Here is a 25,263-nt window from a genome sequence, read left to right as displayed (position 1 = left end):
CCCCCAGAGACATGCCACCACCTCATCGTGCATCCCTCACCTTTCCTCAGCAACAGCACTATCCAAGCAACAAGCAAGGGGGGCCACTTTGCCCTCATCCCATCTACTTTCCCAGAGGTCAGTGCTGTTTTCTTCTATGGGGCACATCAGATTTAGACTGTACGGGCATGCCACTTGTCTGACCGTCTCAGTTTCTCTCTTCCATATCCGGCTGTCTTTTGTGTCTTGTGTTTCTACACATAGTTCACCCGTCCAGTTTGTCTAGCATCCCCCAGCCCCTCTGAATGTGCCTTATCTCAGTCAAGCCTCTACACCTAAAGCTCCTCAGAAAGTTTGTCAGAATAGAATAGGTCAGAAGAAAGCTTCTGTCATTTTGCCATTACTCTGCTGGGGAGCTCCATTCTTTAACACACACAGTTTTTTTAAACTTGCTAAGTCCCATTTGAGCAAGGGCTTTGAGGACCTTGAAGAGGGATTTTACTTGTTTATTTTTGTTATAATTCAGGTATTGACTATACTCTTGGTTTTACCAGCACCCTTGACACTTCCCCATGATATGGTCCACCCTTGGCCTTGATGGTATCCTTAAGTTGTCAAATCTTCCAGCCCCAGCTAGGCAGACCAGAAGACTCCATTAGAGTAAATCACTTTGGCCCTCCTGGAGAGCCTTGAATCTCAGACCCCAAATCTGAAGTCATCGGGGCTGAGACTGGCCCTGCTACAGCTCCAAATGAGACTTTGGAGCAATGGTTTTACGTTTTCTCTACCATAAATTGGGGATAAGCAACAGTCATCCTGGATAACATCCAGTGTGGTTTGTGTGAACACAAGCAGTTCCAGCAAAAGGGCAGTAAGAGAAAAGGGTGCTTCACTTTGCTGGTCTGCCTTCCTCCTAGAACCAAACCATCCTTCTACCACATATTCTACAGTGACACTTGCCAATGGAGGGTGATTTTTCTTCCCAGAAGTGTGACTCTCAGGAAAAACCCCATCCTATGAAAAGGATGCAACTTGGTGCACATTGGGGACCACACAAGGTGGCATAAAGAAGCAGCAGTGTCTGTCATCCCCCCACTTCCCCCGCCACCCTTAGCTTGTTCAAGGCCTGGCACTTGGGGTTTATGGAGGTTCCATTGATTTTCCTCTGGTCTAACGGCCCTTCCCCAACCCCAGGGGTATCCCCCATGGAGAAAAGCTGTAAAGAAGCTGCAATATTTAGCTGAAAAGGGAAGCTTCCCTTCTTGAGAAACTAAAGGGCCCATACCTTAATATGTTTCCATGTTGGAGAAGAAAAGAGAGGGGAGTGATACAATTTGAATTAAGAAATTTAGGGGGTGGAAGGTAAACAGGGGAGGTGATCCAAATGAAAGATCTGACTTGTTGGCCTAGCCCCCAGCCCTCTCCAGACACCCTCACCCTTCCCAGACATGCAGAACTCACACACTCCCTTTGCAAAGAAGCTCTGTGTATTGGGTGCAACAGCTCTGGGGTCTCTATATAAATAATATACAAAACCCAACAGCTCAATGTCTCACATTAACAAAAATACTAAAAACTCATTAAAAATGGAGCCTGAGGGAAGGGCCCCAACCACTACCGGTGCTAGACCGTGAAGGGGATTGGGAATTAAGAGGAAAGAGTGGGGCCACGTCCAGTGCACAAGTAGTTCCTCCTGGTGGCTCAGAAGCGTCCAAATATGTTGGTGCTGGGCTGTGGCTGGGTATCTGTGAAAAATCAGAGATTATCAGGGGGTGGGAGCCCAAGAAGAGGTGTGGGTATGCATGAGGAAAGCTATTCAGGTACTAAGGGAAAGTAAATTAATGCTTCCCCCACAAGCTGGGCCTGAAGCCATCATCGCAAGCCACTTTTACCCACCCCTTCCCACATTTATTCCCTGGGGCTTTCCTTGGGAAGGAAAGCAGGCTTACTGGAGAGCTGTTGTTGGAGTTGCCGGACCAAAGCTGCTGTCTGTTGCTGCTGCTGGGTCTGTTGAAGCCCCTGGCGCTGGAACTGAGGTGGAAACAGGAAGTGGAGGGCTGAGCTCTAACCTTCCACCTTTTTCTCCATCCTTGTCTCCTAACCTTTCTTTTTCTTTTTTTTTTTCTTTTTTAAGAGTTTTACACCTTGCCTCCCACCTCTGCCCCATTCCACCATGACCCCAGCCCAGCCCAGTTCATTGGCTGTGTGCCCAACCTGGGCAGCTGTCCCTGAGCCTGGGGCTGTAGTCCAGCAGCTACCTGGGGCTGGGACTGGGGTTGGGGTTGGGGAGGAGCCGCCTGTTGCTGCTGCTGCTGCTGCTGTGGCTGCTGCTGCTGCTGTTGCTGCTGCTGCTGTTGCTGCTGCTGCTGCTGTTGCTGCTGCTGTTGCTGTTGCTGCTGCTGCTGCTGTGATGAGAACATGAGATACTTTTGAAGGAGAGCAAGGAAGCTGAGGGTCAGTGTTGTAGGGATGGGAAAGGGAATGAGGAAGTTGGGAGGGAAGTCTGGGTCCACCGTCTTCCCTTCTCAGACAGCTGCAGAAAAAGAAACCAAATCTCGAGAACCCAACAGATACTGCCCAATCCCCTCCCACTCTGCATCCCTTAGAAAACAAAAATGGGGGCAGGGGAGGGAACTAATTACTGAGCACCCACTCTAGGCCAGTCACTCTCCTGGGCGTGCTAGGTACTCTGCCTCATTTGGTCTTACTAACAGCCTGGGAAGAACTTGGGCTTCTGTTCCTCCTTGGGCTCCCAGTACCTGGATGTAATCCCAGTGTCTTACCCGCAGAATCTGCTGCTGCTGCTGCCGGATATGGTACTGCTGCTGCTGTTGCTGCTGTTGCTGCTGCTGCTGCTGCTGCTGCTGCTGCTGCTGCTGCTGTTGCTGCTGCTGCTGCTGCTGCTGCTGCTGCTGTTGCTGCTGCTGCTGCTGCTGCTGCTGCTCGGGTAGGATGGAAGCGGATCGCACGCCTGCTTGGACTCCCTGGGCACTCAGTGGAGTCATGGTACCCATCATGGGTGCTTGCTGCAGCGTCTGGTGTGAAAACCTACAAAGACAAGGGGTCTAGAGGTCAAGGTATGGGGTGGGGACAAAACCCTGCAAACAATTTTATGTTATTTCATCCATTCTGCTTGTCACCAACCAGAAGGACCTGAGTGGGTTCTGACAGACTTCTAGGTGGGGGCATAAGGGATGAAGACCAGATCCCATTTTAGCATTGCAAACCCTAAGGTCAGGAGTTTCCCTGCTTCTGTTTTGGCAATTTTTCTCTTATCAAAATGAAACACGATCTTAGTGCATGACAGGTGTTCTGTAAACACTCACTGAGTTTTTTCTGGTTCTTGATCCCCAGGATCTTTTTTTTTTAAGATTTATTTATTTACTTTCCCCCCTTCCCCTCCTCCTGCCCTGCTGCCCTGCTGTTTTTGCTGTCTGTGTTGTCTTCTCTTCCCATTTTCTCTCCTCTAGGATTCACCGGGTTTTGATCCTGGGACCTCTGATGTGGAGAGAAGTTCCCTGTTAATTGCACTACCTCAGTTCCTGGTTTCTGTTGCACTTCACCTTGACTCTCCCCTTGTCTCTCTTTCAATGCCTCATCATCTTGCTGTGTGACTCACTTGTGCAGGGCACTGGCTCACCACACGGGCACTTGCATGGGCACTTGCACAGGCACTGGCTTGCCGTGTGGGCACGCTTTTTCTTCTTCTTTTTCACCAGGAGGCCCCAGGGATTGAACCCAGGTGCCCCCATATGGTAGGTGGAAGCTCTATCACTTGACCACATCTGCTTTCCAGTTTTAGGATCATAAAAGACTACTGAGTTCTATGACTCTTTACTTCCTCTCTACCCTAATGTGTGCATCGCTGCACCAGTCTCCCCATTGCAAGCCTGCTCCCACCTTCTGCAATGCATCCTCCCCACCATTTCCCTATTTGTCTTTCCAAAGTGCCTAACTCATTACATCACTTACCTGATCAAAAGAACCTTTTATACTATGAACCAAATATATTATGTAGCATATTGTATGATTCAAAAAAATTTATATACATTTAATTGAGAAATGTAAATGAGTATTCCAGTCTCTCTATTGACCTGCCCACACCTATCCCATCACCTGTGACCTCCCTGGCATAGACTTTACACTCCATCCAAGCTCGTCTCCCTCACGTCTTTCCATCCACTCCACTCATTCTGGTTGCCACGTCTTTGTTCACACCATGTCCTCTACCTTCCTCCTCCTTCTCTTTATAAATTCAAACTGTAGCTGTCCTTCAGAGGCCAACTCAAGTCTGACCTTCTTTGTGAGGTTTTCCCTTGTGACCCAGGCCCATCCTGATACTATATTACACTTGTTCTTAATTCCCATTGCACCTCATAGTGCACACCTGCACACATGCTTATACACTTCCTCGTGTTATTCCTGAAATGGTTTGGGTAAATCTCAACTCTCCAGATCTATTCAAAATGCTTTGTGGTGAGGAAGGGATTATGTGTTTTACCTTTTAATGTCTTTCCTTACCCACCCAGTCCCAGCATGGTTCTGGCTACGCACTGACTCGTAAGTGAAAGACTTTTCCTCTGGCTCACACCTCAGTGTTCTAAATCCTCTGCTGCAAAGCCTAGAATGAGTATCTTAACTAAGGCTTGACGAGCATTCACCACGGTGGGAAGATTCGTCTGTTGGTCCATTCCCATGTTAAACTATTCCGACAGTGGCTTTATGATTCCTCATTGTGTAGTGAATCTATGAACTGCAGAGCTTTTCTTAGGGTAGTTGTATGAATGATTTCCCCTCTCTGGGCCTCAGGGAACTGGCGGGGAAGTTGGTGAGAGACTCTTGGTCTCCAGGGTCCCTTCTGGTTCTAAGTATTTTGTGGCTCTTGGCTATGTGGCCAGTTTAGCGTGCTTAATGCCTCCAAAAGTTGTGACTAAGATGTGAGGGCAATCTGGCTGCAACATCTGTTACTGCATAGATCACCAGGGTTGATTCGGCTGATCTAACCGGCTGGGCGGGTGTTCCCTTCCTCTCTTATCACTCTATGTGCATCCCTCCTGAAGCCGCTCATTCAGTCGAAGAGAACGACCTTCCCCGTAAGAAGAGGACCATTCTTTGGTCAAGGGTATCTGAATAGCTGTGCTCCACAGCTAGAACCTCCAAACAAGCTCTCAAAAGTCCAGGCACAGACTTCCCCAAGTCAAATGCCCACTCATGCCCCAGAGTCTCTTCCTAGTCGACAACTACTTTACCTTTGAGTGGAGGTCAGTCCATGTCCATAGGTTGGGGCCTGCTGGTGCACATAGCCACTGGGCCTCTGCTGTAAGTGGCGAGTAGGATCTACAAGAGTAGGATTGGTAGAAGGGTGGGTGCTCTGATAAGGCTGGCTGGAGTAGCTGGGGGGCACCATGGTGCCTGCAGGGCCTGCGTGTTGCTGCAATCCCACATGCGACACATAAGGAGTATAGCCCTGGGGGAGGGGGGAAGGAGGAGAGAGGACAGTCAGGGCCAAGGGGGCTCAGATCAGTTTGCCTTACTCTCTCCGATTCTCGCAATCCTGTGCCCCTTACCTGGGAGGTCTGCAAACCGTAGGAAGAGCTGGGAGTCATTTGGTGGACAGATGACTGTCCCAACATTCCCTGACTCTGCTAAAGGGGAAAAGGAGGAAAAAAACTCAAGCTCGGAAACTGCTTTCCTCCATCTCACTTCTTGGATCTCCCCCACACCCCTATGCATCTTTGTGAAGAGCCTGAGTGTTTCCTCCATCCCGTGGCCCTGAAAAGCCCCTCTCCCTGACAGCCCTCCCTACAGCCCCTCTCACTATCTTTGCCTGGAGCTGTTGGCGAAGGCGCTGTCCTTGGGGCACAGCAGGTTGTTGCTGTCGGTACACAGAAGTCTTGTAAGAGGAGGGATCTAGTCCCATGACGCCAGTCATGGTGGTAGGCAGCACTCCAGGGTAAGTTGGTCGGGCTGGCAACTTCTGCATTGGTAATCTCACAGGGCGGTACGGGTCCACACGAGGGCCACCTGGAAACGAGAGTAGACCCACCTCTCTGGGCTCCTCATCCCCTCACAGCTTGCTCAGTATCCTCTTCATCCACATTCCCCCAGGGGAGTAGCATTATCTCTCGGATTGGAGGAATGTTCTGGTAACTGTTGTTCCAAATGGCTGGCACTTACCTGCAGGCAGTGGCTGGTTTTGGGTGTACAGTCCTATGGATCCCTGCCTATAGCTCAGATGGGATATGGAGCCAGAGTTTGGGTGGTGCAGGAGGTCTGGAGGCACTGTCACCCCATAGGGGCCACTCCGACCTGGGCCCATCCCATAGTCCTGTGTGAAGGGCAGAGGAGGAAGGTGAGTGGGTTGTGGTTGAATGGGGTAGGGTGAACTGGGGTAGGAGGTGAGGAAGAGGATCTGGATTTACATGGCTGCTTTTTATTACAATTTGAATGTCACCCCTTCTCCAAACCAGAAACTGGGAAGAATCATGAAGAGACAGGGGATGTGGAGGGACCCTAGTGGCGGGAGACACTAACTTCTGTCTTGGTGGTTGTCTGGTTGCGTTTCTTGCCCTTGGTGGACTTCTTCTTGCGTTCTTCAGTACTTGGTGGAGCAGCCCCAGGTTTGTCAGTTTTGGGGGGCTCTGGTGCCTTTTTCTCAGGCTCTAGCAGGGTGGGAGCAGGAGGCTCCTCATCTTCAGGTGGCAGTGGCAATGGCTCCAGGTAATAGGCACGGGGCCGGGGCCTCAGATGTGTGTGATAGAGCAGCAGCCGCTGCTGCTCCTCTCCTCTTGCCACTCGCCGGTCAACCCGGACTGTTCCAAACCAGCCCCAAGAGAGCGGTGCTGATGGCTTTAACCCCTCAAAAAGATCCCAGGGAGAGATCTTTTGTTTGGTGGAAACCTGTAGGCCCTGCTCCAGAAAATGAGAAACAGTGAGCTGTTGAGACTCAGAAACAGAAGGGAGACCCGGAAAACTTGTAGGAGAGGGCAAAATATCTGTTGACAATAAAAGAAAGAAAAATTCACAGGTAGATTCAGAGGAGATGGTGAAAGGAGGAAAGATACAAGCACACACATACACACATATCCTTGAAGGAGAGAAGAGTTAAAAGGGGAGAGAGAGATGGGTGTGGTGGAGGAAGAGTGATGGAAAGGAAAGATGGAGCTGGAGAGACTGAGACATGGAGCCAGTGGAGAGATGGGAGAGATGGAACCAGGAGGAGAAGCAGGGAGAGAGGCAGGGAAAAAGGGACAGGGGCAGGCAGAGAGAGAGACATTCAGAGGAGGACAGAGATAGACTGAGGAAGTTGGTGAGAGACACCCAGAGAAAAGGAAGAGCAGTGACAGACAGGCAGAGAAAGGTAGAATCAGGCAGAAAGAAAGACAGAGACATAGACAGGCAGAGAAAGAGAGAGAGAGGGAGGCAGAAAGAGAAAAACAGAAAGAGACATGTAGAGAGAGACAGAGAAAGGGGCCAGGAAGAGAAAGGAGGAGAATATACAGACGAATGGGTTGGAGTCTGCATTTTAAAATCTGCATCTTCAAATTTGTACAAGGCAGAGGGACTGATCAACACAGCGAACTCCATGGTAGATGATGGACTATGGTCAAGAGTACAAATGTGAGCGTGTTCTCTCACAAACTATAACAAATGTGTACAATACTAATACATGATGTTAATAATAGGGCGGTATATGGAAAAATACACCAAATGTAAGCTATAGACTATATAGGTCACATTAATAGTTTGATGATGTTCTTTCATTATTTGTAACAAATGTTCCACAATAATGCAAGGTCTTGGTGGTAGAGTAATACATGAGAGTCCTGTATGTTATACATGATTGTTTTGCAAGCTCACAACTTTTCTAACAAAAAAAATCTGCATCTTCTTTTTCCTCTCTTTCTCTACCATACACAATGATTATTATCACTGAACAAGTACAGCAACTGACTAAAAGGGGGCAAAAGTGAAAATTGTGCAGCAATGATGGGGGAGGTTGTTGGTGTGGGAGGAGTGGGGTTAGGAGGTGGGGGTATAAGGGAACCTCTTATGTTTTTTAATGTAACATTTTTTGAGATGTATATATCTTTAAAAAAAGAATTTACAAAAGTGATGGGGGTGGAGGGTGGGGAGTAGATTATATGGGAACCTCTTATGTTTTTTAATGTAACGTCCTTTGTGATCTATTAACTTCAATTTAAAATGTGTTTAAAAAAAAGAGAAAATTGTGCAGAAAAATGAGTGGTAAGGGGGGTAAATGCAGGGATAAGAGAGAGTCAGCTAGTCAGATTGGTGGGGCATAGGCAGGGGTGGTGGGGTTGGGGGAAAGAAGAGAGTGGGGCACTGAGAAATGGTTGGTATGTTAAAAGGTGGGTGGAAATGATGAGAGGCAGGTGGGAGCAAAAGGTGAGACCAAGGAAAGATAGTGAGATTTCAAAGACGGGGAGAAGAAATATAGAGAAAGTTAAGTAATTCTTAGCTCAAAACCCCAGAGACTTTTCTTACCAGCAGAGTCCTTAGGCGCTCTAGCTTGATGAGTCTACTGGGACTAAGAGGTCAATACAAAGAAAGGCTCAATAAGAGAAAAAAAGAAAAAAGAAAGAAAGAAAGAAAGGCTCTTGTCCCAAGGGGAAAAAAGGTGGGGATGGGGTGGTGGAACACAATGAAACCTGCCTCCTTCTTGAAGATGGAATCGAAGCCGGCAATCTTGTTGCCCTTGGTGTCTATGAGGGAGCCCTGTGGCTCACATGTGATGACATCTCGAGTCTGCTTTGGCAGTGGCAGCAGCTGGCGAACCTTTTCCAGGCTGTCTGATTGGCGCTCCCCCAACTCTTTCTACAAGCGTGAGAAAATGGGACAAGAGTTCAAGGACACTGAGGAAGAGGGACAGGAAATCTCAGGGGCTAGCATAGAATCAGGCATGAAGAAGAACCTCCAGGCAAACAGCAAACCCTGAGTTAAACCAGGGACTCTGGTTCCTAGTCCAATTCTAAAAATGTGCTCTCATCAATTGTAACATGTTCCACATCAACTGCAAGGTGTTAATAATAGGGTGGTAGATGGGAACCCTGTATTTTATGCACGATTGTTTAGTAAACCCACAACTTCGCAAATAAAGAAGAAAAAGAAGAAATCACTTTCAATAAATCCACACTGTGCAAATAATAAAGAAAAAAGGACGCGGAAGGGAAAGGTAGAGAGTTCAGACCAGAATGAAGTCTCAGGGGCTGGACAGAAGGTACAAGGTCAGGGGAAAGCTGAGATTTCAGTTCCCCCGAACCTAGCCCCTGCCTGTTCTGCTCACCCGCAGCTTCTTCACCAGGTTCATGTATGCACGCTTGTTTTCCTCCATACTGCCTTGAGAGATGCTAGACATGTCCGCAGCCAGTGTCCCATTGATGAGCACGCTCAGCATGTCCAATACAGTAGTGAAAAGCTCACTGCAACAGAAAGCCAGGGAGGGAATCAGAGAAAAAAGAGGTGGGGGGGGGGGGAGAAAAAGGCATCAGGGTGGGAAACAGGCAGGAAGCAGTACATAATGAGTCACCAAAAAGGTGTGGGGTGCCCAGGACTGTGGAGTCCCCCACTATCACCCACACCAATCTCTGTGGCTCATGGACCTCGCGTGGGAGGCAGGGAGATGCTCTTGGATACAAAACAGAAGGGAGGGGTTTGGGGATGCTTTACTTGTTGGATTGCATGTCAACGGTGCCACTGATGATGATCTCCAGGAGGAGCACAGCCCACTCTGTGGTCTGCTGGGTGCTGCGCTGCACCGTGTCAAACATGCCCCCCACCTGCCGAGGCCAGAGCAAGTCAGTCAGATGGCTCAGGGGCCAAGTCCAGCATGTAAGGAAAGCTCAGAAGCTGGGTTAGGTGGGAGTTAGGATGCCTGAGGTCAAATCCCACTGTACCTCTGATTCCCTACACGATCTCAGGCCATTGCCTAAATTCTGGACACAACATCTTCAGGCCTCAGTGGCTGCACTTATAAAAGGATGGGGGTTGAACTAGATGAGTGCCAGGATTCCACTCAACAGTCCACAAGGCTAGAGTTTCTCTATCCCAGCCAGAATCTAGGATACTGAGGCAGTGTCCCTGCCTGGATCCAGGGTATACAACCTGTTGGGCCCTGACCACGGTGAGCCAGTCCCTGCAATCCCTTTCAGGCCCTCATCCTCTGGGAGAGTTGGGCTAAAACCTGAAGACCCACAGAAACCTTTGGCCCCCATCCTCTCATTGCCCTTCTCCCCACCCCCTCCACCCCCCAGGCTGGGACTTCTTTACTCTGCAGTTCTAGCCCCCATCCCACTTGGTCTTCTCTTCAGCTGCCCCTCTCACCAGGTTGAGCCGCAGTTTGAGTGCCTCGTGCATTAGCTGCTTTGGTTTGCAATCGTCTAAGTACTGGTCATCTCGCCAATTGTTCACAATCTGGGAGAGAAACAAGTATAAAATACAGCTCAGGGATCTTCTCCATCCTGAAGTATCTGATGTGTCTGTCAGAGAGTAACAAAGGTCCAGAGAACCCAGTGGCCTCTCAGGGTAGCCTTGTCTGTACTCCTGCCCACCTCCAGGGCCCTGAGACCTGTACCTGGTGCACCTGGCTGTAGAGGGAGGTAAGGAGTCCCTCGCGTTGCTCATCCTGCCCTTTCAGACAAGTCAGCACCAGGGATAAGAAGGGCTGCTGGCTCAACAGGGACATGCTAGAGACAGGAGGAAGAAAAAAAGGAGAGAAAAGAAAAGAGGGGCCATGCTTTGGGGGATCAGGCCTACAGAAACTTTCCAGCTTCCAAACTTATTCTTCCCAGCCCCAGACTCTACTCCCCTAATATCCAGTCTTTTGCTCAGCCCTGCCCACTCTTATTCTCTGCTTTGCCACTTGCCTAGGATTTCTATCCTTAGGCCTCATTTCATTCTTTCCTGGGCCCACCTCCTCTTCTTTCTTGCCCTCCATCCTGGTCCCTAGCCCCTTTACCTCTTCTGCTTTTGTCGATCACGTTCTTTGCGGGAAGAAGAACCCAGGTGCTGACCTTTCTCCAGTTCCTCCCCGGCAGCCTTCAACACATGCCCCTGCACTGAGGTGGGCAGTTTAGCAATGAGAGGCGCCACCAGCCACACACCAGAGCGCTCTAGAGAGCTGGAAGACAGAGGGGAGGACACTTGGGTTACCGGGGAGCCAGGCCAGGTTGAAACAATCCATCCTCTTCTCTCCCTGATGGACATGCCTGGAGCCTCCAGGTGGCTGAAACAATCATTTGTGCTACCAGAAGAAACACACTAAAGGGAAAAGGGTCCTGACATGCTTCTACCCGACCTGAGCACAGGCTTGGTCTTGCTGCTGCTGGACAGGTTGCTTGCTGCGCCTCCAGAAGATGACCCTGTCTCTGCTGACTGTTGGAAAACCTCAATTGTGGCCTTGGCAATGTTCTCTAAGAGGGAGTTCATCTCCTGGGGAGGATAAAAGGCACAGGAGTACTAAGTAGCTAGCTAGGAGTGAGGGGTAAAGGAAGACAGATGGTGGGAGAGATGGGAGAGGAAGGTGAATGAAGGTATCTGTGGAGGTTGATGGTAGGGGAAGGGACACAACTCTGTTGAGAGTCACATCCTTTTGCATGTCTTTCTCCATTCCCCCCACAATCTTCTGCTTCACATAACCTCCTGACATTTTCGGCCACAGAAACAACCTCCACCACCACCTCCCACCTTCCCCACAACTCAGAGCCTGAACACTCCCAACCTATTTCCTTTATCACTGACTCCACACATGTGCCATCTTCCCATCCAGTCCCCTCTTATCTCTTCAGTTTGAGAGCTCAAGAATAGGAGAATCTAGATTCTTCTGTGGTGGCCCACCTCCCAAACACATGGAGCTGGACGAGGGCGTGAGAAAGGGAGGGTCCACACACTACTCACATTGTTAGGGGTCTGCTTAATCATAAGCTGCAGCTCCAAGGAAGACTGGCGCATGGTCCACTGGTCCAAGTTCTGTGACAGAAGCCCCGCCCCCAGCTAGTCATCAACACAGTACCCAAAGGCCCACTCAGGATCTCTCATAACCTTAAATCACAGACTTCTGGAGGTCTGAAAGTGACCTTTATGTCCCCATCTTTAGGAAAGACCACCCTTAAGTGATCCGAAGTAGTTGAAAATTTCTCCTGTTTTCAGAACAACTCAGGAAAGCTTTCACGTTTTTCCTGTTTACTGTTCAAGAGCCTCACATCCCTCAATATCAGGAAGTTCTGTTAATGCCACCACCCCCACCCCCATTTAACGTTTAACCTACATCTCTGCTACTAAAGTTGGAGCCTGTCTTCTTTAGACCAGTCACTCATAATTTCTCAAAGTCCTTCCCAGACTTGAAGGCTACTGTTAGCTAATCTTTCTGCAGCATTATCTCCTCTGGACCGAAAAGACCGCCTTCCTTTTAGCTTATCCTCAGCAGCTTTATTTTTCCACCCTCCAGTCATTTCAGTCTCTGCAGCAGTGTGGCAAAGTGGAAAGGGCATAGGCATCCTTGGCTTTACACAATGACTCTAAACTTCAGGCAAGTTACCTCATCTCTCCCAGCCTCAGTTTCCTCATTGGTCAAAAAGGGATACTCACACCTATCTCGTGGGATTGTCAAGACGACGTGAGAAAATGTGTGCCAAGTTCCTTAGCACAGTAGTAAAATAAATTGCAACCACGACTGGTCGGTTACTGAATCATGGCCAAAATGCCAACTCTACAAGTCCAAAAAACAGTGTCTCCCAGACACTATGCATTCCACGATGGTCTACTCCAGAGTCTAGACCAGATGCGATTTACTTCAGAAACCATGCTGGAGCTGTTTCTCACTACTCCCACACTCTGGTTCAGTTTCCTTAAAACTGAACTCAACTCTCCCTGCTTTTTCTCTCAAGGTTCCCATTGTTTCTCTTAGGCTTGCTCCCCATTGTTTCCTCCAAGATCCCCATTGCCCTTCTCCTCAGTCACCTTGGCATACCTGGAGAATACGCTTAATGCGTTGACGCTGGGGGTTTTCCCCATCCTCATTGTCTAGCAGTCGATGTGGGTAGCAGATAAGCTGCATGAGGCGCTGGGCCTGGGCGCTACTTAGTACCGGGTCCTGGAGGTCATTGCTATCTTCACACAATGACTTAAGGCAACGTTCTCCTACCCATTCCTGAGGAAGCCGATAATCAGGGGACTGGGAAGGGGACCAGTAAGGGGACTGGGAAGAAGGGAGGCAGGTCGGGGGTCGGTGAGGGATGTGAGGTACAGCAGGGAGGTAGCATGATCATGGGCTGGGAACAGGAATAGGTTATATGGAGGCATTGAGGAGGAGTGTGTGGGGCGGGGTCGGGAAGGTGAGACTGACCTGTTGGCAGATGCTGCGCAGCACATACTTGGCATAGACATCCAGACTGGCCGTCTCCACGGAGATGTTGCGGCCACCTTGCCTCCGACCGCCACTGCCACCTCCTCCCTCCTCCTCTGGGAGTTCTTCTGTTCCTCCTGTCACAGTAAAGCCTGAACCCTTCAGTTCTGCATCCCCTGTGGTTCACGGGTGGGAGATAGGGAGGGCAGAGTGAGATCAGAACACTGTGTAGAAACCAAACTCAGACCAACAGATGCAGAAACTCCTTAAATCCTTCCCTATGGTCCAGAAATATACTTTCCTACCTCCCCTCCTCTCCAAAGGTCAGAGACCACTTTCAGGAGAGAGAAAGACTGTCCTTTGTCATTTACCTGGCACTCCACCCTAGACACACTTCTGGCACCACTGCCTTCCTACCCCCATACCAAGTACAAACACAGCCTTGAGAACAGCAAACACAGCTCCATCCACGATGCGGTTCTGGGAGGCAGCCAGCAGGTGGCGGTCACAGGAGGAGCGGATTCCTACTGTAGGCTTGTCTGGGGAGGGAGCCGAAGTCAGGGGAAGCAAAAGTAGAAATGGTGGGGGTGGCAGAGTCACACTTTCTACTGCTGGCTGATTTGGATTATGGTCACTTACTTCCATCGGACTGGCAAGGGTTGAGTTGTGGTGTCTTGAAAAGGTGGAGGAGGATGCGGCAGGTGAGCCGGGCCCCTGGCTCGGAGTCCTGTTCACTACAAGCTAAAAGACAGACAGGGCAGATCTGGAAGGGATGAAGCAGAACTGGGCATGGGGTGGTGGGCGGGGAGTGGGGGAAGAGGGGAGAGGAGGTAAATAACGGTGAAGAGAGGAAAGGGAGGTCAAGCAGAGAGCTGTTATGCAGCATAAGGTTAGAGACTCACTCAGGTCAACAATGGAAAGATCAGGGTTGCAGAGCAAGGGTTAGAAAATAGGCTCCCTTCCAGCCTGCGGTGCTGAAGGACTGGCCTTTGGGAGCCAGCGGATTTAGGGAACCAACAGTGGTCTCCCACACTGACCAATGAGAGGACAGGCACAGAACTGGGTATTGAAATTTGGGCTCCAGAAATTCTGGGGAGTTAGGGATTGGTAAGTCACCCGCATTAAGGAGTGAAGGGATGGCAGCACAGCGAATCAGATCTTCTAGGAGCAAACACTGTCGAGCAATGAGGATGGCCACAAAAGTAGCCAGGGAGTCATGAAAAGACAGATCGCTGACCTGGAAGGAAAAAAAAAAAAAGCAGACATCATGTGTCAGGGTTGTGAGAGTGTATTTACTCAAAGCTGTGTGCCTCCATTCTACCAAACTCTGTCCCTCTGCCCCCTTGACTATTATGACCAGATGCCTGCCCTGGTGACTGCCCCACACCCTAGCAGGACCACAAGTCTCACATCCACATTGCAGAGGAGATCGTTGAACCCACAAGTGCCATTGTTAGAAGAGCAGCACAAGGCCTTAAGTACTCCTAGCCACTCTGCACTCAGTGACTTGCAATAGCCGGTCAACTCAGCACACAGGATAGCGACATCATTCACCCTAGGGAAAAGTACAAACACCCTCAGGAGATCAGGGATTCCTGCTTTACCTTGTCCCATGACACCTCAGATTCATTCCCTTTTCTTCTCCACCCCTATATTAACCAAAGCTGGGAGTACATTTCCTGCTTATCTCATACCCGTCCCACCACCATCAGAATGAGGGCCTAGAATGCAGGGGCCAGTCCTCACTCAGGGTGTCCCATACCTATCAGGGTCATGGTGCCCCACACAGACATGCATCAGAGCATTGCAGACAAAGCTGTAGCGGTTAGCGGGGTTCTCGCTAAGACTCTTGCCCAGCCCCGTGTAGGTGAAGGTATGAGCTGCGGGATTCTCCAGGGTGTCAATCATGAACTCAGGTGCCCAGCGCATATTTGATTCAGATGGTTCCACGTTGCAGTAGATGGTGTTCTTCACCTTTGAGCAGAAGTCGCTGCAGGGGTGGGGGAAAGGAGAGAGCAATGTTGACTAAGGTCTGGTGAGGGAGGGGGAGGGTTGGGAAAGGCAGGGGTGGGGTGGGGAGAGAAACAAAGGAGAAAGCCAGCAGAGAGGGGACAAGAAAAAGGGACTTAGAGCAAGGCAGGCTGGGTAAGAAAGAACTAGGTGTGAATGAAGAATAGGGGCCTCTGGAGACCTGGAGGATGAAAGTGGGCCCCACAGAGATGGGCTGGAGGCAAAGGCTGGCGAGGAAGAAGGCCCATTCCCAGTAATATGAGAACAGAAGCCAAGTATATGTGGAGGACACAGTCCGTAAATGACCCCAAAGAGGCAATAGGGTCCCGGGCTGTGCTCTGCTCCTGAGGTGGGTGGTAATGGGAAGGAGATGGGACTAGTCCCACTCTCTACCCCTTACCTCCCCCCTCTCTTACCTGAAGAGCTCCCCAAATTTGCTCTTTAAATGGCTACAGGAGGTGTACAAATCATAGAGATAAGCAAGGATACAGCGTTCTGCAGAGGAACCATCAGACCGGTTCATCCCATGCTTCACCACGCCACACAGCCTGCCGTAAAGTGGGTAGGTGAGGAGGCGTTGGGAGATGGTGAATGGGGCAGGGCTGGGACACAAACGTCCCTCGATCCAAGTCTTTGGTAATACTATTCCTTGCCCCCACCCCCTGAATGGCATGCAGCCCCCCATGTTGAGAGCCCCACGTGTTCTGCCCAGGCCACCTCCCCCTGCCTTCACCAGAGCCCTGTGTGTTTTTGGGTTATTCCAAAGCCCTGCTTACCCCTCAAAGACCTGTGCCATCTGGTCCTGGTTGAGGATGAGGCAGGCATGGTAGTGCCGCAGGACAGCCACAATGCACAGGCATAAGCTGGTAGTGTAGCTGCCCACCAGATCCGAGGACTTGAGAAGCAGCTCAGCCTCAACTACACTCAGTTCATTCAGCAGCTAGCAGAGTGATTGGGGGGGTGGTGGTGAGGGATGAAAAGAGGTCCCTTACCATATAACCACCCCATATTCCTGTGAGGAAACCAGCAAGGCTGTGCCTGAGTCCCTTCCTGCTGGAGCCACCTCAGTATAGAAGGGCCCTTGGTGCCATATGCCACTGTCCTTTATGCTATTAATGACAGAAGCCACGTCAACGATAGAACCAGTCTCTAGGATACAATTCTATTAACTCCACAGCAGGAGGATGGTCTGTGACCAATGCTCTAATTGATCTCTTGGGCCTCCCTGGGGAGCACTTAAGTCTCTATTCCTGCAGTCTTATCTCATGTTCTCCCCCTGTGCTAGTAGTCTTTCTGCCCCTCCAAATAGCCTCAGACACTAGCTTGAGCCCTGTCCTACAACTAGAGAGAGAGGCCCTATACTGTCCTCCACTGCTATCTCCCCAAACTTCCCCACCTGAATGGCAAAGTCGATGAGGCCACTGATGCTGAGTGAATATTCCATGAGGTCGAAGATGAACTGCACATGCTGCACCAGAGGCAAGTGGTATGACATGCCAAGGGCAAAGCTCGTGATCTGCTCCAGAACATTCCGGGAGACCTGATAAGGGCAGTGGGAGTGAGACCGGAGTGGGAGAGATGGGAAGAACCAAGGAAGCAGGAAAGGATGATGGTGGAAGGGGATGAAACCAGGAGGCTTAGCCTGCCTAGGGGAAGAAAAAAAAAGATAAGGGGGAAAGGAAAACAAGGACAGGAGGCCAGAATGTGGGAAGGGGACTGGACTTTGGCCCACACCTGAGCCGTGACCTGGTGTTGGTCATAATGTGAAAGGTGCTGGAACTTAGCAAAGATATCTTCAGCAGTGGGGAAGGCTTCAGGCCGACTGCGCCGCCGCTTCTGCCCATCCTCCCCACCTGAGGGGACAGTTGAAAGGGGTCAGTCAGGACAGGGAAGATAAGTAGGTGACTGGGGGGGTAGGGAGGGGTTATGGAGAGAAGGCTATGGGAGGGAGGGGGGAGGGAGAGGGGAAGGAAGGGAGGGAAGGAAGAGGGAAGGAGGGAAGGGAGGGTCAAGGAAGGGGCGGGGGAGGGACAAGGGGAAGGGGACAGTGAAGCAAAGGTTTAGAGGACCACAGACTATGTGGACCTTAGAGGAATATGTACAGGGAGGTGCTAGGTTGAGGGAGGGAAGGGAGGGGGAGGGAGGGCAGTATGGGGCTTACTGTGAGGTACCTAAGAATGTCAGGTCTCCAGGATTCAGAGGCACAATAGGAGCAAGCTGGTCTGCAGAGGGGGGGAATGAGGGGGGAAGTTTCAAAAGGACTAGAGCTCTCAGGAGACTCTAAGAGATAGGACATTGGGATATGATGGGGGAGTACCCTATGCTGGGAAAGGGGAGACTGACTAGGGTAACTCTTTGGGGGAGATGTGTTTAAGGAGCCTCAAACCCACCAGTTTCGGCTGTTCCCTTGCGGTTCAGAACCTTCAGGATATCCTTAGTAATTTTCTTGATGGCATGGCGGGCATCGTCTCGCTGCTTCCCCACCCCAAACAGTACGACCAACCGCTGGTTGCACTCGTGGCTGCACGACTCCTCCTGCATCCCAGCAGCACCATCAGACTCCAGCATGGCTTTCCTTCCCTCCTCTTAAGCATGCGCCATTCCCTTCAGCATCCCAATGCTCAAGCCCCTTCCCAACAAACCCACGCCCTCCAGAAGAGCATTTTCCTCAGACAGGAGTCTCGGCTTAAAATGGATGGTCTCAAAGTATTGGGGTATAATACCTGGGGGATGGGAAAGTGTGTGGCATACTGCACATGTCGTGGCTGATCATAAAGAACCCCCAGAGTGCCGTCCATCTTTTCCTTGGGTGGGGGCTTCACCTCCTTCTCAATATCAGGTTTCTCAGGGGATGGGCTGCCCTTCCCCTCACAGGGCATAGTAGGGGAGAACAACTGAGAGAAAGGTGGAAAGGACAGAACGTTTAGAAGGGACCAAGGGGGCCTAAAGATACTCCACAAAGAGGCAAAACGGGAGAGGTTCTAAGGAGCTGGTTTCTTCTCCACTTGGGATCCAACTTACTGAGAAATCAGGCTTCTCCATATCCTCAAAGAGTACACTGGAACTGGGGTCAATGTCCATCGATTCTGAGAGCCCGGGGTCCTGAGGACATAAGAACGTAAGGGAAGTTGCTTTGGCCCCACCATCTAGAAACTTGACAGGGGAATGGGAAAAAGGAGACCACACTGGGAAAAGTAAGGGGTTTGGATTCAAGCCCTGACCATTCGCTTAACCAGTAGAGGCCTCAGTTTCCTTCAGCTCTAAAATAGGGACAAGAGGACCTCACAGGGTCATCGCAAAGATGAAAAGAAATAACTGATAAGACAGTTCTTTGTAAACCACCAAGTGCTCAGCAACTGCTGCTGTTGCCTTTGGTCAAAAGTACATCTCAGAGGCCTCAGGGCACGATGAAGATGGCAACGTCAGAAGAAACCATCTAGGGCAAGGAAAAGCCCACTCACCTCAAGCTTGCTACTGCTGCTGCCCTCAGCCTCCTTGCGCTCTGGGTCATCGGCAGGGTCATCGAAGGGAGAGGGAGGCCGGGGCCCAGGGGCTCCAAAGGCAAGATCCCCTCGGGAGATGAGTGTGCAAGTATACATGTTGTGGGAGAAAACATCATGTCGAATCAGTTCACAGAATAGCAGTACCAAGTTAAAGAATTCCACCCGCTCACTCTCACTTCGGGGGTCCGCTGGAGAGAGGGAGAGAGGGAAGATGAGTTAGGAGAGCACAAAAGAGGTGGGCAGAAAGAGTGAGGCACACACCCAAGGCAGGGAGCTCCTAGAGGACCTGAGGTAGGCAGTAAGAGCAACTATCAAAAAAATTGCAAAAACTGTTCAGGAACAAAGTGTGGTTATCCCACCCGCTGCCCCATACACCATTTTATAAAGGAACGTAATCTTGGCTGCTATTTATATGATGAAAAGGCTTCGATCGCACATTCTTGGTTTTATTCTTCTCTTGATTTCTCTGCTCTGTTCAGCTGTAAGATGATCAGGGACTAGAATTATGTCTAAAAGTCACTCGGCAGGGAGCCCAGGACAGAAATATACAGCAGAAGGCCCTTACTGACACTTTCTGATGATACTGACAGGTAACTGAGTCTAGGCCAAAGTAATTAGAGAGTGGCAGGGATCCGTACTCAGCATGGGAGCCTGTGTATCCAGAAACTGTAGGAGGACATCCTGGAAAATGGGAGCACTGGGAGCAGACAGAGAACCTGAGGCGATGGAACCCTTCTCATCTGCTGCTTCTGATTCTCCACAACGCTGCAAGATGAAAGAACAAATTGCAGGACTGATCTTCACCTTGCTGTTTCTTAACTCCTCAGTGAAGAACTCTTGAGCTACTGCCTATTCTGCCTCCACCTCCAGCTTTTAACATCCATCCCCTCTCTAGCCTCTCTATTTTCTCTACCACCTCCCAACTACTCCCTTTCTACTTTGGCCTAATGTCCTTAGCTTTGCCCTTAGGTTCTCTACTACTTCTTTACTCTCTTCTCACAACTTCAACTTTGAGCTCACTGCCTCCTTACTCTTTCTGACTCAATCCTCAATTTGATTCTTTCCCACTGGCTGATACCATTCTCTTATCTCGCCTGCCACCCCCACCCCTAACCTCAGCCTCGATCTCTGCTTGTCTCTTCTCCAGGAGCTTGGCTACCACCATTGCACGATGCCGACCAGAACGCTTGCAGCTGACAGCCCATTCACATAGTAATGACACCACTGCATCATCATCTGAGGAGATCTGGGGACAAAGGAAGAAAGGCATAATGAAGAAGGTAGGGTTGGGGACAAAGAACTGAGTTTGTATTTCTTTGACACCCCATCTGAAAGCATCCAGAGCCCAGGAAGGTCATCACTCCAGACAGCCCCCACTTTCAATATTTCACCCTGCCTTTTCCTCGTACCTACAGTCACTTTTGTGATGTTTTTGCTCCTTTTAGTCCCTCTTGCTTACCTCATGTCCATCTTTGCTGGGCCCCAATCCAAAAATTCGGTTACAAAGGGAGTCGAGAGAGTTGCTGAAGTCAGAGCGCTCAAAACTATGGCTGTCTAGCACTTCCAAAGTATGAAGCACTCGTCCAATGGTGAAACCTAAGGAGGAAAAGTGGTGAAGGGGACTTACTGGAGACTTGATGCCTCCCTATTCTCAGTGCTTACCACCCCTATCCTTTCCTCAAAAACCCTTCCTACTCTCTGTCCCCTGTCACCCACCTGCAGTGGCTTCCTGGCACTTATCAAAAGACCAGCGAACCTCAACTGCCTGTCCCCGCTCCTTGATCTGCTGCTCAATCTCCCGCAGCTTTGCACGGACCTGCAATATCAAGGAAGGTTTTAAGGACATATTGACGCATATAAAGGGTCACAACCCCAGGCTAAAATAGCAGTAGCAGACTCCAAATCACTATTTCTGAAAGATTAATTTAGCCTCACATCCCAATCTGGGAATACCAGGCTGTTGGTCAGACTTACCTGCTGAGTAAAGGCACTGTTGCCCTCAGGCATGGGCAGGTTGGAGGGGGCAATAGGCAAGTGGTCAAGCGGTGAGCCCGTTTTAATTCGGCTATCAGTCAGTGAGTAGTGCCAAACCAGGGCACTAGGACAACACAGGAGAATGGTCTGCCAGGCAGAAATAGCAATGCTATATCAGTTTCCATGGCCACCTCCCTAGAATCCCACCATTAAGACTCAACTCTTAACTTTTAAATCCAAAGTTATTCTGACTGAGTCCCTGGGGCAGGCATCACACCATTCCTGAGCCCCTCCATTCACCCACTTCCCGAAAAGGCTTTGGACCTACTCTTTAGCTCTAGAAGGGAGAGGCTGGCCAAAATCCCCAAAAGGCTTTGCCCCAACCCGCCCCTCCCCCCAAAAAAGACCCTCTTGGTGAGAAGCCACAATCTGCAGGTTTAGTTCCTACTGCCACCTCCAATTTAGAATCCCCCCACATTCTCCAAGATGGGCACCCAGCTCTTCCAGAATGCCTCTTAATGCTTCCTTGGGCTCACCTGGTACTTACCTGTAGGATACAGCTGAGGCCAAAAACCAGGGGTCGGTGCTGAGGGCACATAAGCAGGTCACTAAAGGGTGTAGAAGGTGTGTTGCTTGTTGGAGGCTGAGGAGCAGGGGTGGTGGGCAGTGTGCTTGTAGACTGAGCAGATATAACGTGAGATGAATGACTGCTCACGCCATCCAGTTGCAGGGACAGTCTCCGGGTACAGAAGTAAGCAAGGCGGCGGGAGAGGTATGCAGACTGAACAAACTCTCCAGAGTACTGTGAAGACATGATAATCAGAATACCAGTTCTCTCCACAGGCCACTGCTCTCAAGTTTCATTCTTCCTCAAATCCCACTGTTAATCCTAAATCCTAGGGTCTTACCCGAAGAAGTAGGGGCAGCAACAGTTTAAGCAATTCATCCTCTCCAGGACGAATTTTCTCAAAACACTCAAGTACCCAGGTCAGGAACTCATGTCTGTCCAGCATTCCATCCTATGGGTACCGGGGGTGGGAAGAATATTAATTCAGCCTAGGGACTATTGTCGACAAAGCAGATAAAATAACTGAAAGGATTAAGGGATCCACAACAGGGGCAAAGTGACAGGCAGATTCTGTTCTATAGTGGCAGAGAGCAAGCCAGTCTCAACCCAATGCCCCACACACCACAGGCCCTACTCCTTACCTGAAACATGAACATGGCCAGTTTCTCATTGTAGTCCCACTGCCGAATTGCCACCTCTACATCATGGGGTAAGGGCCCTATAGTGGAACCACAGCCCCCACTTCCTGCAGGCCCTGGCCGGTAGTACTCAGCCATCTTCTGTAGCTGCTCCCATAGGTACTTAGTGATAATCTGAGTCCATTCTAGAGGAAATATGGAACAAGGGTTATTTTACACTGTCCCTCTGCTTAGCTATCTTCTCTCTCTTCCTCCACCCCCACTCACCATACTTCTCAACCCTGCTCATCCCCTTAAGCTACAGTTACATACCACCTTCCTAAAGCCTTCGCAGGTGTCCCCCAAAGAAGGTAATCTTTCTGCCAACTGACTTTCAAAGCATCTTCTGCCTCTTATTTTTGATGATGACCACTTTCCATATTTAATTTTTGTTATTCCTACATGCACCTTAGCATCCATACTTTACTATAAGCCTCCCTAGGGCAGGGATCAAGCACTGGTCATCTTTATAGCACAGCGTGTGCATATAGTAGATACTCAAGGTACTTGAGGTCTCGTAATTGAGTGAGCGCAAGATACAAGCAGAAACAAGAAATCTAGATTAGGAAGGAGAACAATGCCAAGGGTCTCTCTATCACCCCTTGAAGGGATCAGGGGTACACCTGGTATTAGAAGTTACTCACCCGTGAAAGGGTCAACGACATGTCTCTTCTTAACCTTGGTCTCTGAGATTGCTGCATAGTAGGCACAGGTCATCTTAATGAGCCAGGCGGCCCGCATCACAGGCACTGTGTATTTGGCTAAGTATCCAAAAACTTCTTCCTTCTTACTGAAAATGGGGACCTGGACGGACATTGCAAATAATGAGGCCTCTATGACTGCATGAGTGGACCACCCGTCTGGGAATGGTGGGGGGTACTTGGCACCCACACTCCCCCATTAGCCTGAAGAACAGGAAACAGTACCTCACCTTTTTGGCTAGTTGTGTGAGTGGCTTGGTGCCAGCCAAATCAGTGAACCAGGTGTTAATGGCACTCTGGGATCGTGCGGTCACCAGCCAGAAGTTGTCCTTCTGGTTCACTTGGGGCTTCCTGCGACCAGTGTCAGGGAGGGTGTTACAACGTAACTTCTCTGCAATAATGCTGCTGAAGTTGGAACTGATCTGAGGGAAGAAAACTACACCTCAGGGTGGGAAGAAGAGGCAGACAGGTTGGTCATGCCTTTGATGGGCAAATGCCAATAGGGTAGCTTTAGATTATGAAGGAAAAATTCAGCCATTTAGGTTGTCCCTTTAAGTCTTCCCAACCCGGGGCCTTTGCTCCTTCTCAGATTCTTCCAGTCTTTTCCTTCAGCCTGGCAGGGTTGCCTCACCTTGGCAGGGTTGAAGTTGACATTCTTGGCACTGCCATGCTCATCCCCAGACACAGCAGGCTGGTTATTGAAACCTTGTTTTACATTCAAGGCCGTCAGTTCATCCTGAGGCAGCAAAATGACATTTTAACCTTTTTTTTTTCTGGGGGAGGGGGTGGGGTGGGGGCAACAGGAGAGGAGGGCAGGAGAAGGGAAGGGAACAAGTTAAAAAGCTAGGAGGGGGATGCTGAGTAGAACAGATCTTTATTTAAAGGTAGGCCCTTATATTCATTTGGACTTCATTCTCATCCCCACAGTCTCTAAGATCCCCGACCATCCAGAGCTTCTTCAACATCACTCTTGCCTAGCAACCTGCAGTACCTCACCAAGCAACCTCAGCAGACAACTTTCTGAGGTGTGTCTACGAGCGCGCGCGCGCGCGCACGCACGCGCGCGTATAGAAGGGGGGCGCCCCTAGCATGGCCCCTACGCCATTCCCTATTCACACCCAGGAGCCCCCCGACCACACCCCCGGGTCCTACTCTCCCACACCAGCCCACTTTACTCTTACCCCTTTTGGGACTTTCGCCCCCACCTAACCGCCCCGCCCCCCTCCCCCTCCCCATTTCCCAAACCTTCAGTGCTTCCTCCTATGCTGATCGCCTGCTCCTGTTCCCTCCAGAGGCCCGATTTTCGAACGCACCTCTTTCTGTTTGGGATCTTGAGGGTACACATCGGGAGGCCCCAGCCGCGGCCGCTTCAGGGGCCGGTGTTCGTAGCTCAAGATCCCGAAGGCCGCCATCTTGCCCAGCCCTTAGCGCCAGAGGCGCCAGCAGGGCCGGACTGAGGTGGGGAGGGGTAAGAGAGAAGAGGGAGCCGAGAAGGGGGGCGGCGGTTGGGAGGACAGCGGCCGAGAGACAACAAGGGGGCACGTTAGAAACTCTCGATCATTGCCGGAAACTACCGAGTGGAAGTCGAGGAACGCCGGGAGCCATCGGACAAAACCGACCGCAGAGGGGGCGGGGCCTGGCCCGGCGTGGGCGGAGCTTCGCGCCCGAAAATCCAGTTCAGCTGGCAAGGACCGGTGAAACCTTCAGGAGCCGAGGACAGTGCTGGGTCTCCAGTCTTGCAAAGCAGGAGGCGGCTGGGGTGCCAAAATCTGACTGGAATGGGGTCCCCATTGCCTAGCTCAGTTCTTGGCCTAGTTAATGTTTGCACTGATTCGCAACTCTTCCTTTTACAAACCACTTCTTCGTTTCTTAGTCTCCGCGTCTGAAAAAGAGGTACACTAATAGCCTCTTTCAAAGGACTGTTGTGAAGATTAGAAGCTACGTAAGCATAAGAAAGCACCTATTAAACCCCTGAAAGGTTGGATTTACTCTGTCAAGGTCTAGGCCTGAGGTTCTTAACCTCTTTTGACTCGCAAGCCCTTTAATATGCTGATGAGAGCTGTGGACTTTCTTCTCAGAAAAATGCACATATGGGCAAACAAAAATGTTACTAACCCCTGAAGCCCATTCGTGCATACCCCTAAGCGTTTATGAACCCCAGGTTAAAAACCCTTGTTCTAGGGAAAGAGGTATCTAGTAGGTGTCAGATGCTTTAGATATCTCATTTAATCTGCAAACAATCCAAGGAGTTAGGTATTATTATTGCCCCATTTTATGGATAAGGACGCTGATTTTCCAAGAGTGAAAGTTGACTTGCCTAATGTTAAAGAGCTAGTGAGTATTAGAGTTAGGACCAGAGTTCTTTCTTGACTTCAGAGCCAATATTCTTTCTACTATGGTATTGCCTTTTAGAGAAAAGACAGCCAGTGTGCTGTAAAAAAAAGTACAAAATGCTATTTAATCACAGTGGGAAGAAAAATTAATTCTG

General features: G+C 50.2%; 1 protein-coding gene across 9 annotated transcripts; it reads right to left on the bottom strand.

Moving 5' to 3' along the window:
- Nucleotides 1-1,448: 1,448 nt before the first annotated feature.
- On the bottom strand, nucleotides 1,449-24,418 carry MED12 (mediator complex subunit 12). Of its 9 annotated transcripts, none has more exons than XR_011647915.1 (45): nucleotides 24,089-24,361; nucleotides 23,407-23,511; nucleotides 23,006-23,197; nucleotides 22,719-22,878; nucleotides 22,039-22,220; nucleotides 21,738-21,848; nucleotides 21,377-21,631; nucleotides 20,830-20,976; nucleotides 20,572-20,671; nucleotides 20,315-20,451; nucleotides 19,970-20,101; nucleotides 19,494-19,620; nucleotides 18,814-19,043; nucleotides 18,374-18,454; nucleotides 18,076-18,246; nucleotides 17,743-17,887; nucleotides 17,524-17,574; nucleotides 17,087-17,205; nucleotides 16,749-16,892; nucleotides 16,129-16,292; nucleotides 15,769-15,900; nucleotides 15,105-15,332; nucleotides 14,753-14,897; nucleotides 14,459-14,579; nucleotides 13,982-14,083; nucleotides 13,768-13,881; nucleotides 13,343-13,518; nucleotides 12,968-13,147; nucleotides 11,896-11,967; nucleotides 11,297-11,430; nucleotides 10,958-11,119; nucleotides 10,574-10,685; nucleotides 10,324-10,413; nucleotides 9,670-9,779; nucleotides 9,287-9,422; nucleotides 8,656-8,817; nucleotides 6,514-6,888; nucleotides 6,157-6,307; nucleotides 5,798-6,003; nucleotides 5,547-5,624; nucleotides 5,229-5,316; nucleotides 2,763-3,027; nucleotides 2,238-2,384; nucleotides 1,929-2,010; nucleotides 1,449-1,724 (listed from the first exon to the last, which is right to left on the bottom strand). XR_011647915.1 is itself a non-coding variant. In XM_058290928.1 (45 exons), the coding sequence occupies exons 1-45, from the start codon at nucleotides 24,185-24,187 to the stop codon at nucleotides 1,681-1,683; spliced, it is 6,594 nt and encodes a 2,197-aa protein (XP_058146911.1). In that variant the 5' UTR covers nucleotides 24,188-24,418; the 3' UTR covers nucleotides 1,449-1,680. The 9 variants fall into 9 exon arrangements, 6 of the variants coding, with proteins under 6 accessions (XP_058146911.1, XP_058146914.1, XP_058146915.1 ...); XM_058290928.1 differs by having other exon boundaries at nucleotides 5,229-5,446; nucleotides 24,089-24,418; XM_058290931.1 differs by having other exon boundaries at nucleotides 5,229-5,446; nucleotides 5,807-6,003; nucleotides 24,089-24,418.
- Nucleotides 24,419-25,263: the final 845 nt, after the last annotated feature.

Source organism: Dasypus novemcinctus, chromosome X, assembly GCF_030445035.2.
Source record: "Dasypus novemcinctus isolate mDasNov1 chromosome X, mDasNov1.1.hap2, whole genome shotgun sequence".
Taxonomy (NCBI): Eukaryota; Metazoa; Chordata; class Mammalia; order Cingulata; family Dasypodidae; genus Dasypus; species Dasypus novemcinctus.
This window is presented reverse-complemented; position numbering and strand designations above follow the sequence as displayed.

Excerpts from the sequence above, each read along its gene's own strand:
- MED12 (XM_058290928.1), bottom strand. The coding sequence starts at position 24,187 with ATGGCGGCCTTCGGGATCTTGAGCTACGAACACCGGCCCCTGAAGCGG. Across the intron at positions 8,818-9,286 it reads ACCTGGTGAAGAAGCTGCGG|AAAGAGTTGGGGGAGCGCCA; the intron begins GTGAGCAGAACA and ends TCACGCTTGTAG. Across the intron at positions 2,011-2,237 it reads AACCCCAGTCCCAGCCCCAG|TTCCAGCGCCAGGGGCTTCA; the intron begins GTAGCTGCTGGA and ends TTTCCACCTCAG.